This window comes from Mauremys reevesii, linkage group 11 (genome assembly GCF_016161935.1).
Source record: "Mauremys reevesii isolate NIE-2019 linkage group 11, ASM1616193v1, whole genome shotgun sequence".
Lineage (NCBI taxonomy): Eukaryota > Metazoa > Chordata > Testudines > Geoemydidae > Mauremys > Mauremys reevesii.
Genome location: NC_052633.1, coordinates 65370154 through 65383746, shown reverse-complemented (window position 1 = coordinate 65383746; position 13593 = coordinate 65370154). Strand labels below are relative to the sequence as shown.

The window sequence follows — 13593 nt, the reverse complement described above, 5'->3', positions numbered from 1 at the left end:
CTTTGTTCTAAATTTACTTGTTTTAGCTTAAGCACCAAAACTTTGGCACTCAATTCTGTCTTCAGATCTGCCTACATGGCTCTCGCTGAAGTTAGGGAAAACTACACTGGCATGTCTAAGGAGAGAATTTACCCTTAACGCCCTGAAAAGCTTATTTATCCACAGAACCCTCAGAACAAACATATATTAAAGAACCCGAGCTAACTTTCAGACTCCAGATCCCTCATGTTAAATGTGAGACAGCCAGCAATGTGGAAACTGACAATAATGAAAATAGTTTCTGCCCTGTATTTATAACACACAACTATCTCAGGGCCAGATCGTGGCATTAAGGCAGAGCCCTGGCATTAAGATGGTGCAACCTGCTCCTCCTGTGTGCTTGAACTGAAGACTAGGGGGTGGTGCCATGGCCCTTTCTCTTCTCTGTCCCCTTTGAGATGATGTGTGCTCTGGGGGTGCATAGGAGAAGCAGTTCCTGAACACCCCTGGGCACACGGAGTGTACAGTGAGGGGAAGATTCCTCGCACCCTACCCGTCATCCTGGGCACCTACACAAGGGCAAGTCACAATCTGTCTTTAGTGTTTTAAAATATTTACAGTGTTGGAATTTTTCCCAGGTTATGTTGCATTCTGACTAAGAAATCAAGGGGAATCAGGCTAAAATACTGGCAATTCCAACTCTCTTAATTCACTAGCAACAATGCAAATGGTGGCATAATTTAACTTGTAAAGATCCACAGCATGTTAGTAGCAGCTTTGAGGATGATGCCTCTGAGACAGGCTGATTGTAGAAAGAAATGGGTCATTTGGTCTAGAATTAAATGGGATTGCCAGTCAGATTCCTCAAGAGATCAGTTCAGATTTATGTGCCATTCTGCTCCCCTCCCCTCCAACTCCTTGTTAGTGTATCGGGGTCAAAGTGTCACAACATATGAAAGGATGCGCTCATTGTTTTGACTTTGCGTTGAGTTCAGGAAACACAGGATTTCAACAAGCAGAAGAAATGAGCATTGCATACACCTTCCTCTAGCCCTTTGTGCTTCGGCTCGCTTCTCAGCTGCGCACAGAATTGAGTGTTTAATTCCTGCTCTTTTCTTGCATTAATGCTGAGCTTTAACCATTCTCCTGCCTTGCCACAGGGACTCAGCGGTATCCAACAATAAGACTCCACACAATAGCTCCATCAGCCACATTGAATCTGTCCTTCAGCAGCTTGACGAGGCCCAGGTACAGATGGAAGAGCTCTTCCATGAGCGGAAAATTAAGCTAGACATCTTTCTTCAGCTCCGGATTTTTGAACAGTACACCATTGAGGTAAGAGCTGTCTGGGTGATCTTGGGAAGGTAGCGCTGTGGAGGTGGTGACTGTGTCTCTGACTAATACTCTAACAGGATATACAGAGTTCCAGGGAATCACAGAAGACTTTGATTACACTGAGATGTCTGGTGGAACTAGGAGGTGAATAGAAATCACTTGTTAAATTGGAAATTTAGAAACCAGTAATATGCCTTCATGACATACTGATAAAATACAAGACACGCTCATGTCTGCCCAGCTGACTGTATTCAGTGTCTGAATGCTTTGGTGACCAGTTTTATGGCATGCATTGTACGGTGGTTTGCATATGCCCCTCATGTACATCTGTCTTTGCTAATCTAAAAGTTCATGATCTTTTGCAGGTGGGATTTTTCTCTTTAGATGCATTTTATGGCTTTGAACCCCTCGATGCAACAAAATATTAAGCATCATATGAAGGGTTCTCTTAGAAATCAGCTTGCAGGCATAACAGTTGTTTTTCATAAAGGGGGGAAAGAGAAATACTGTACAAGAAGCCCTAAAATGCTCATCATGTAATTGTGTGTGCCTGTAAGTAAATTTAAAAAGAGGTCTTATATCTCTACCTTGTACTCCTTTTTTAAATCAAATGCTATTGGAGGAAAAGACATTATCAGTGCATTAAATAAATGAGGTTTTCTTGGACTGGGTAATTTTAGAGATTTTTAACGAATCTGAATAAATATTTACCTGTAAATCAGATGGAATGTGACACAAAAGCATGGGATGTTAATTAATTTGTGTCTCATGTATGCTGGAACATAGTGTTGTGTATATAGCCCACCATATAGCCCATATGAGGTATCAACTTGCTACTGTATCTTTCTTGTGGTTGTTCAGAGACACCTTTGGGAGTGGATAAATCTGTTTTATGATGATATATTCCCAGAGATGTTGCATGTAATTCAATAGGTGATCTGATGGAATATATTGATAGTTAATGGAAACTTTAGAATGCTACATAATACTTCATAGGAGACAGTTTATTTTAAGTTATGACAAGAAATAGTGTTAAATTATAATAGATGGAAAAGCTGTGAATGCAGATTCACAGGTAGGAATTGATCTATAGCAATATGCAACAGATACAGTACAGACCCAAGTTTCCAGTTACTGCAGTTATAGTCAAATTTTGTAGGGAAAGCAATTCTACAGTTTTTGCTATTAATGTAAATAGAACAGTCTTGTTAAAAGAGTTCTTTGCATACCATTCACATACAAACACTTGGATATCCTAATATACACTCTTATATATATATAATCACACATGGTATGTTTGCACAAGAGCAGTGGTTGCCTTAAAAACTCAAACTTCTAGGTACATGCAATAACCATGGTCTCTTCATATGCATAGAATAGAAGATACTGTGGTACTGCAGAGTGCAAATGCTGAGTATTTAATGACTCCCACTCTTCATGAGCATGTGTGTACATGCATGTATATAAATGCAGCATACTTTCTTAGACTGTCAAATACAAACTATATAGGTATGTCTGCATGCAACATATATTGGATGTTCACAGTGGAGCTGTGTGAGCTTTTCATTTAAAAACTCCAAATCACTTTCTGCGTTTCATTGCAGACTCCAAGCCTGGGTTATCTACACAGCAGGGAGATTAGAGATGTTCTATGCGGCAGTAAGGCTTCACTGTGCCTCCAACTTCAGCAAGTGACTAAATGCTGCAATCTAGCTTTGAGGGAAGATTTCAGATTTCATTCCAATTACAACTCTTTGCCCTTATGCAGTGCTTTTCAATCAAGGATCTCAAAGTGCTTTTCCAAGGTGGATAGGTATCTTAATCCCTGTTTTATAGCTGGGGAAACTGGGGCACAGAGCAGTGACATGACTTGCCCCAAAGTCATACAGCTGGTCATGGTCAGAACTGGGTGTAGATTCCAGGTCCACCATGTTTACTTTATCCCCATGTGGGTATTTGCTTCGATGCACACAGCCACATCTAGTGTGCCCTGACTCAGCAAGGTGCTTGAAGTTTGGCATGTACTTTGACCTTGCTGAATCAGGCTGTAGTGACTAATAGGGGCTTGAAAGGAAATCAGTGCTGCCACTGTTGATTTGCTATTGTTTATGTGTGATTTGCTGTTGTTTATTATGAGAACACCAGAACTCACACTACATGAGTCAGAGAGCATGTTTCTTATTTGCATAGGGAACCTGATAGGCAGATTGTTTTAGTTAGAGATCTCTTTCTTTAAATTAAATGTATAATTATGACACATAATTCATAACCAATGACAAAACAGAAAAAGTGTGTAGCCAGATCAATATAGGAACTTACAAATAAGTATAGCTGCCAAGATTAGCCTTCAAGCAAGGAAGACAACTTAAACAACAATAAAATGAAAAGCAATTTGAACTGTATGTTAAATGTCACCTTTACATCTCAAGCAATTGTTGATTTGATTCAGCTGACAAAAGAATAATCCTTAAACAGATACTAGATTGCAGTCAGTTGTCTCAAAACTATAATAAAGACTCCTGTCAATAGTGGAACCATTATCAGAATTAACAGAGCTATTTTATCCTATTTTTAATTTGGGAAGCCAAAAAGATATTCCCATCATCATAATTAAGAAACTTGTAATCCTTTTGATCTTTGTTTATTCTAAGCATAGCAGAGAAGACAACAGAGGCTGGAAGACTAAGAGCAACAAATTATACCTTAAGCAAAATATGTTTTTATTGATCGTGGTTGGCTTGAGATTTAGCTGGAAATTAGATATTTATATTGTTTTCCATGATGGCCCGGGTTCTCGTGTGTGTGTAAACTGAATACAGGAGCAGAGACTGTGCTGTGTAAATAAAGCATGCTGATACAATGGACACCACTGTTATTCTCAGATCAATATTTCCTTCTTCGGTGCTGGTTTAAGTCCCCTTCTGTCTATCCAGAGAGCACAGCTACCTCTGTCATCACCTGCAATCACATCCCCTCCTTGCTCTCATGCTGGAAAGCACTGTCACCATTCTGACTGATTAAGCACACCTTGTCCTTTAAAATACAGGAGTGAAGCGCTTCCCTATGATAGAAAGATGGCAAGCTGAAGTGGCTAACCATAAGTGAGAAAAGATGCATAGCAGAGGCACTTTTGTGAGTGCATCCTGAAGTCTGTATTGTGCTTTCAAAACCAAGGCATTTGATGGACATGCATAAGATTCCAATGGCTCTCCTGGAAACTGTCCTATAGCTTTTACTCTAGTAGATGCATCCGGCTCCATGCCCCTCCCCTCTTAACCTGTCTTATCAAGCTCCAGGTTGCCTACTCTCCCTTCCACTCTACTAACGTTCCCAGCCTTGTCCACATTTTTCTCAGCTTCTCACATCTTCGTGCCTTATTCCCCATTGTCCCCTGTGCATAATAAAAGCACCCAGAGCTCATTCACAAGACCCCTACCCTGTCCACATTTAAATCCCTCTTAACGTCCTTCTTCAGCTGTGCTGCTCACAGTGAGTAGTATTGATTTGTATGTAAATTGCCTGTGTTGCCCCTCCTTCCCTTAATCTCTGTGTGTTTATCTGCCTAGCCTTAGGTTATGAGCTCTTTAGAGCAGAGACTGTCCCTGACTTAATTATTTGGAAAGTACCTAGCAAGTGGCAGGTGCTGCTGTAAATAAATAATAATATAATAACAATAAGGAAGTCAGAGCCATGGCTTTTTGAATTTCTAATTCCTTTTGTTAATATAATGCAATATTTAATTCATGTAACTAATTAATTCTAGTGCTCTTATATGAGTCATTGCATATAATTTCTATAATTATATATAAGGGTTATATTAAATCTATAAAGAAAATAGGATAAAAATGCAGCAAAGCAGCAAAGATCCCAGTTAAAGCTAAAATTCCATTCTTCGCTTACTCCATTGTTCTTTGCAGATAACCTACTAAAGTCACCCTGTCTTTAGAGTGCCTTGATATAAATCTGCAAAATGGGCTAAGTTAAGAATGGCTTTTAAAAGTGATCTGGCAAGGATTTTTTGTTGCATTTGGGCTTGTGCCTTTTTTACTTCTGGAAGATTTTGCCTGAATGTTTTTTTAAATGTTTTCCCCCCGTTACTTATTTCTTTTAACTTTTAGGGCTATCAGGAATACCTGGCTGTGTGCGAGGTCCATATGGAAGTCTCTGCAGATTTAGACTGTTAGCCCTCACACCTTGGTGGAAGTGGTGGTGGGATTGAAATCTTTAACAGAAATGGCTTTCTCCAAAATGCTCATTAGTCCTTGAAGCTAAATAGGTGTTAATAGAAACAGGCAAAAACCAAAGAGTTGAAAACAGTTTTACTGAAAATCCCTTCCAATCTCAGTGGCTCATCTTTCACCCTACTGTTGTGTCTCCTGGCAATTCTCCACTACAAGCCTCCTTCCTTGGGAGCTCCATCCACTGCTTGAACCTGCTTCTCCATGGTGGAACTCAGAAGGGGCATCTGCTGAAGGGTCACCAATCCATTCCCGGGGCAAAACTTTTCTTGCTTAACTGCCCCCCTGGACATTATGAAGAGGATACAAATTGCACCCCAACCTTCCTCCTGCCTGGAGAAATAGTCACACCCTGTATTGTATTTAGTCAAACATCTCTGTTTTTAATTCCAAGCATCTGTCTGCTTACTGTTTTCCATATCCCTTGTTCGTCTGCTCACTTTTAAAGCTAAAAATGTAGGGGATAGTTTCAAAGATACAAATGGCAATTAAGTGCCTAGCCACTTTGACTTTCAGTGGGAGTCAGGTCTTAACTGCCATTTGTGCTTCTGAAAATCTAACCCTTTTTCTCTGAGCTTCCCTGAATGGTGAAATCCACATCACAGGCCGCTTTCTTTTGCAGTTCCTCTCATAAACTTCCTCTGAGAATTGTCTTAAATGTCCACTCTGTAGATTTCTGTTGGAGCTGGAGCTTGTGTGTAAACTTTCCCTCCTGCTCTGGCGCTTGGAATACAGATAGATCATCTTCAGAGTTAATTGTACTCCACAAACACTACGTATACATTGGTGCATTGGACCTTATCCATTCTGCAAGAAAATCTGCCATCTGTGTGTATTTTCTCTCCAACTTGTATCACTTTGTTTTATTTGCAGAAGAGGTATTCTACCTAAAAGTGAACCCTCTGGTGTTTCTGTTGGTGATGACGAACCAGCTACATTCAGTTAGAACTCTTGTCTGCACTCTTGTCTGCTTCTTACTCAAATCAAGGCAAATGTTTGGCATACAGATATTAATCCAAAGCTATGTAATTTGATTTCCTGTCTTTTCTTTCCTGCTTCAGTCCTAATATATTGGATGATCTTTAGATAGTCAAAAAGCAGATCAAATATCCACTAAGTATATCGATTCCAAATTGTGACTGGCAATTGGAAACAGGCATAACAGACTCCTGAAAGCTTTCAGATACCCCAGTGACAATGTATTCTGATTTAGAACAGCCTCATTAATTACTCTTGGTTGAAAGTCCTCCTTTTATTTAAGGGACCTACCTTATTTGGTGCCTGATGTCATATTGTTTATCAAATCAATGTAGATTTCAAGACAGGAAGGGACTATTATGATCATCTAGCCTGATCTCCTTCATAACACAGGCCAAAGAACTTCATCCAGTGGTTCCTGCATCCAGCCCAATAATCTGTGTTTGAACTAGAGAATACAAAAGCAATATTTCTTCCCAGTTTTAAGCCAGGGATCTTTCACATGATATGAACATAGTAACTGTTACATTAAAAGGACTGTTATTGTCAGAAGGTCAGGCTGAAAGAGACAGAACCATTTGACCCTTGTTGAGAGACACTAGTGGAGGTGCTGGGTATTGAATTGAGGGGCTCACAACTTTTATCTATAAAATGTGCTTTGTCCCATATTTTAGCAACAGTCATTAAAAGGCTTATAGCTGTGATGGAAATGAATGACGCTGTACTACAAATAGTGTTGTGAGGTGCTGTCCCTCAAAAACATTCTCTGCCCTGGTAACTCTGCCTATTCCTCTTAGAATCATACAATATCAGGGTTGGAAGGGACCTCAGGAGGTCATCTAGTCCAACCCCCTGCTCAAACCAGGACCAATCTCCAACTAAATCATCCCAGCCAGGGCTTTGTCAAGCCTGACCTTAAAAACCCCTAAGGAAAGAGATACCACCATCTACCTAGGTAACCCATTCCAGTGCTTTACCACCCTCCTCGTGAAAAAGTTTTTCTTAATATCTAACCTAAATCTCCCCCACTGCAACTTGAGACCATTACTCCTTGTTCTGTCATCTGGTACCACTAAGAACAGTCTAGACCCATCCTCTTTGGAACCCCCTTTCAGGTAGTTGAAAGCAGCTATCAAATCTCCCCTCATTCTTCTCTTCTGCAGACTAAATAATCCAGTTCACTCAGCCTCTCCTCATAAGCCATGTGCTCCAGCCCCCTAATCATTTTTGTTGCCCTCCACTGGACTCTTTCCAATTTTTCCACATCCTTCTTGTAGTGTGGGGCCCAAAACTGGACACAGTACTCCAGATGAGGCCTCAATCGAGGGGAACGATCACGTCCCTCAATCTGCTGGCTATGCTCCTACTTATACAACCCAAAATGCTGTTAGCCTTCTTGGCAACAAGGGCATACTGTTGACTCATATCCAGCTTCTCATCCACTGTAACCCCTAGGTCCTTTTCTGCAGAACTGCTGCCTAGCCACTCGGTCCCTAGTCTGTAGCAGTGCATGGGATTCTTCCATCATAAATGCAGGACTCTGCACTTGTCCTTGTTGAACCTCATCAGATTTCTTTTGGCCCAATCCTCTAATTTGTCCAGGTCCCTCTGTATCCTATCCTTACCCTCCAGCATATCTTCTACTCCTCCCAGTTTAGTGTCATCTGCAAACTTGCTGAGGATGCAATCCACGCCATCCTCCAGCTCATTAATGAAGATATTGAACAAAACCAGCCCCAGGACTGACCCTTGGGGCACACCGCTTGATACTGGCTGCCAACTAGACATGGAGCCATTGATCACTACCCATTGAGCCCAATGATCTAGCCAGTTTTCTATCTACCTTGTAGTCCTCTCATCCAGCCCATACTTCTTTAACTTGGTGGCAAGAATACTGTGGGAGACAGTATCAAAAGCTTTGCTCAAATCAAGGAATAACACGTCCACTGCTTTCCCCTCATCCACGAAGCCAGTTATCTCATCATAGAAGGTAATTAGGTTAGTCAGGCATGACTTGCCCTTGGTGAATCCATGCTGACTGTTGCTGATCACTTTCCTCTCCTCTAAGTGCTTCAAAATTGATTCCTTGGGGACCTGCTCCATGATTTTTCCAGGGCCTGAGGTGAGGCTGACTGGGCTGTAGTTCCCTGGATCCTCCTCCTTCCCTTTTTTAAAGATGGGCACTACATTAGCCTTTTTCCAGTCATCTGGGACCTCCCCCGCTCACCATGAGTTTTCAAAGAGAATGGCCAATGGCTCTGCAATCACATCCGCCAACACATTTAGCACCCTTGGATGCAGTGCATCCGGCCCCATGGACTTGTGCTCGTCCAGCTTTTCTAAATAGTCCTGAACCACTTCTTTCTCCACAGAGGGCTGGTCACCTCCTCCCCATACTGTGCTGCCCAGTGCAGTAGTCTGGGAGCTGACCTTGTTCGTGAAGGCAGAGGCAAAAAAAGCATTGAGTACATTAGCTTTTTCCACATCCTCTGTCACTAGGTTGCCCCCCCATCCAGTTAGGGGCCCATACTTTCCTTGAACTTCTTCTTGTTACTAACATATCTGAAGAAACCCTTCTTGTTACTCTTAACATCCCTTGCTAGCTGCAACTCCAATTGTGATTTGGCCTTCCGCAATCATTTACCACTAAAAGCAGGAATAATCTGAACAGGTGTGTGTGCATAGACACCATTGCAAGGTCAGGGATAGTACATGCCTCTGACCATTCTACTGATCCCATAGGCCTCTCTCTTCAGGGAAGCTTCTCCAAGACTTTGCAGGTGGTCCTGTAAAGTACCTGCCAGATTCTTCCCAATGATTCTGCCAGCCGCTTTCCTGGTGTGTGTCTGTATAGCACCACCCAGAATCCGTTCTGTGCGGATTTTACAGTTGCATGCAATCAATGTTCTTTTAAGGTCAGTTTCTGCCCTTGGAGATTCACAGCAGATGCCCACTGTGGACAGGACAGAATTTGGTTCTTTATTCTTGTCTTATCCTATGAAAGGTCCATGGATCACTAAAGTCTGCTATATGCTGAATTCCGTTTTCCACAATTACCATTTCTTTGGCTCTGTTTTTCCTCTTATCAAATCTTGCAGCTTTGATTTCACTTCTTGGCTCTTCTGGCTTAACATGAATTTGGAAAGGAACAAAAGTCATCTCTCAGACAGTAACTCACTTCACTGTTACTTATAACTCATGTGAGTGTCGCTTTCCGAGTTTATAACATTAGCAAAGTCTTTCAAGTGAATTAGCTGTCTGCTCAGAGATACAGGATTTTTATGGCTTTGTACAGATAGATCTGTATAGTTAACAATCAAATATGAGGATTCTTTGTTCAAAATCAGGTTCCAGAGATCTTGACTCATAAAATATGAATTAAATAATAGGCATTATAAGAAAGATTCCAGCCACTCCTACATGTAGATCTTTTATTTTTTCACATGTATCATATGGGATGTCCTTAAGTTTTCACCTGGAAAGTGAGGCTCCAAGCTGTTTCTCATACAGTGTCTTTTAGAGGTATATTCAGTTTTTTTATATGGATATTGTTGGGATTCAGAATCCAAAAGCATGAGAGCACAATCATTGCAATGACATCCTTCATATACCTCAGTGGCCCACTATCAACCCATGCACTGTGGCATCTCTGCATATTATCAAAAACGGGACATGTATTGTGATATCTTCAGAGCCACCCCACACTAAAGCCTGTCTCGCTGTCTGAGAGACAGGAACGGGGAGCTTTCTGCAAGTGTAGGATTTATAAAAGTGACAGCTTCATTCTCCCTTCCTGCTCCTCCCATCCACATCAGTCTGCAGGCAACGTTCTGCTCTTAGGTCCACTAAATAGATTTCATTCTATGATCCGCTCTGCTGATATGCTCTGAACTCCATTGGTGAGCTGAGTGCTGGAGCTGAGATCTGCTTGCTCTCCATTTCCACTGCCAAAACCCTGGGTCATGACATGGTTCTGTCTCCCCTGGACTGCTGTAAACACCTCCTCACCAGCCTCCCTGACTCTCCTCTCTTCAGTCTAGCCAACTACTAAAGCAATCTTCCTCTCCCTCTACTTTGGCGATATTAGACCTTCACCACCACCTCTTTCCATGTACTCTCTGTCTTCACATCCAGGCTCTGCCCAGCTCCTTCATTGCCTCTATATGATCTTCCCTCACTCTCCACCTTGACTCTACCCTGCCCACTCATCTACTGTTTCCCAGTTCAGTGTAGCATATTCCATCTTACTTGACAGATTAATCCTGTGAGAGACCTACATAGATTTTTTTCTTGCCCTGGAAGAATATTAGAGACAAAGTGGGTGAGGTAATATATTTTATTGGACCAGTGTCTGTTGGTGAAAGACAAGCTTTCAAGCTTACGCAGAGCTCGGAAGAACAGCTTTGTATAAGCTCGAAAGCTTGTCTCTAATATAAGATTATCTCCAGAGGCACTCTACCTCAAAGCAGCACCCTGGAACCCCCATATTCACCACAGTCATATAATTATGATATGTTTTGTACAAAGTTTGCCTTGTGAGGTATCATTTTAACAGCCTTGATCTGTTGAACACTAGTGACCAGTGAGATTGTATGTGCTATCATTGTATGTGAAGTTATGAAGTTTTATGTGTGATACTGAAATTTGTTGTGAGCTTGAGAACACCCACAATCAGCATTTCAGGTACAACAGTTGAAATAGCCAGATGCACTGATGGCCCATTGAAGGGAATCCACTCTCCCAACCACCATCTCAGAGAGAGCACATATACAATGGAGACTAGCTTGTCATAGCAAAAGATCTTTCCAACAAGCTGTAAGAAACTATAAAGAGGTCAAGTGACATCATGACTTGGCCTCACTTCCCCTCTACCCCTCCCACACAACTCAACACCTGGAAACACGTCTAGAGGACAAAGTCTTTGAACTGGGGGAGGGTGGTCACAGGCTGGAAGTCAGGTCCAGCCTATGTATTGAAGATCCGTGACCTGTTTGTATCATTGCTTGAGTGAGACATTGCTTGATTCAAATCCTATATAGTTTATAGAACTCAATTTGTGAATTTAATTGTATTTCTTAGGTAACCAACTTTGATCTCTAAACTTACTACTTATAATCACTTAAATCTATCTTTTTATATTTTACCTAAACCAGTGTGTTTTGGTTGGGGTGCTTGGGAAATCTCAGCTCAGTTTACAAGGGCGAGTGTGTCTCCTCTCCACATCGAGGCAGACTGGGTAATGAACTTACACTGATCAGGCTTCTGACCGGGGCAAGACGGTACAGTTCTGGGGTGCAAGGCTGGGGATGTCCCTGCCTGTGGATGTCTGTGTAAGTGTAGGACCTTTTAGACATTTGTGCCTTGCCAACAGCACCACAGAGTGAGAGGGACACCCCAGCTTGGTGGGACACAGGGCTTAGCAGTCCCACAGTCAAGGTTGCGCCCCGGGAACCCCATCACAAAGAGATATTACCTCTCTCACTGTATCCCTCTAATATCCTGAGATCAACATGCCTACAACAACACTGCATTTGACACTATGTATAGACAGCTACAGGATGGAGAGATACTTTCTCCATAGTAGACAGATTCTCCACTATCCTAAATACGGAATTTGTAAGAGAAATCAGATGTGACATATTATTGGATTTCTGATTCCCCTCTGTAACTATTATTCATAAGTGCATTTAGGTGGTTTCCCCAATGCAGGTGCACAAGAATGTATTCACATCTACAAGAAACTGGGCAGTACTCTGATTAACTCCATTATAAATTTTCAAATGACTATGTTTTAGCAGCCTGACAGTCAATGCAATGAACTATGACAGGCAATATTCTTAATAACGAATAAAAATTAAACCTCCTTCTGATCCAGTAAAATTATATGCCATTCTACCAGAACGTGGAAGCAAAACAGGCTTCATATGGAACCTCAAGTACCATAGTCATTAATAGTGGAAATCTATTCTCACTTTAAACTGTAGATGTTCATTATGCTATATGTCTATAGCTTAAAATGAGATCAAGTCGGCCTTAGTCTTTCTAGCTATCAGCAGAGGCTCTCTCTTAAAAACCCTTTCTAATTTTCCACCGAGCTCCTTCTCTGATTTCCACCATGACCATTTCTCTAGGGCTTGGTAATTGTTAGAACTGAAAATCTGCGAATAAGCCACCACATTCCAGAGGCTCCAATTAACTGAAAAGTGTGAGTGAATCATAGGCCACTGGAATCAGGAAGGGCACCAAAGGGACTGTAAACAGAGATAGTTATTATTTAAAGTTAATTGAGTGGAATGGACATAGGAATAATCAGAATAAAAATGGAAAGCCCTCAGGATCTCGTATGCTCTGCCTTTCACCCTGCGACTTCAGTCCCAGGTTTGCCTGGGGTGAACAAATCTGTGTTTCCGCTTGTTTCAAAGAAGAGTCTAAAAAGGTTTATGGGCTTGTGTTCTCATTTTGAATTTAAAACTGTGTCTTTTAAATCCCCATCCAAAACAACATGTAAAGGATTTGGAACCAGAAAGAGTTTGCTTTGTGACCGTGGGATAAGATGCCAAAATTTTCAAAAGTGGGTTTCTAAAGTTAAGCACCTAAGTATATATTTAGGAAACCACAAATCCCATTGATTTTCAGTGAGAACTGAGGCTCAGCATCTCTGAAAATTGGGCATCTTTCATGTTGGTACCTAAATATGGATTTAGATGTCTAACTTAACAGCAAGATTTGGTTATTGTACCTTTGTCCCCTGTTCTTCATTGCCTCCTATTGCTTTCTATGCTCACTTGTTTGTATCGAGTTTCAAGTGTGATTCTACAGAGGCTAATGCTATTGGACCCGTTTACTGTCTGGGTACTATTGGGTGATAACACAGTAAAAATAATAATAATGGGACTGTTAGATTAATCAGGCCAAATTGTTATAATTAAGAAACAGAGAACATGTAACAAAGGAAGCAAAGTTAGCCAACCTCTGCAAATTACTGCTAGATGGGAACTGTGGTTCTGTACCAACTCTGCTACTGACTTGCTGTGACGTTGAACAAGCCACTTCTGTGCTGTAT

General features: G+C 41.4%; 1 protein-coding gene across 18 annotated transcripts in view; it reads left to right on the top strand.

The window, feature by feature from the left end:
* The window catches only part of KALRN (kalirin RhoGEF kinase), a 737748-nt gene that overhangs the window by 478247 nt on the left and 245908 nt on the right, over positions 1-13593 (top strand). For all 18 annotated transcript variants that reach the window (XM_039493997.1, XM_039493996.1, XM_039493992.1 and 15 more), the window contains one exon: positions 1140-1314. In XM_039493997.1, the coding sequence (XP_039349931.1) occupies positions 1140-1314 (175 nt within the window). The remainder of the gene's footprint in view (positions 1-1139; positions 1315-13593) is intronic.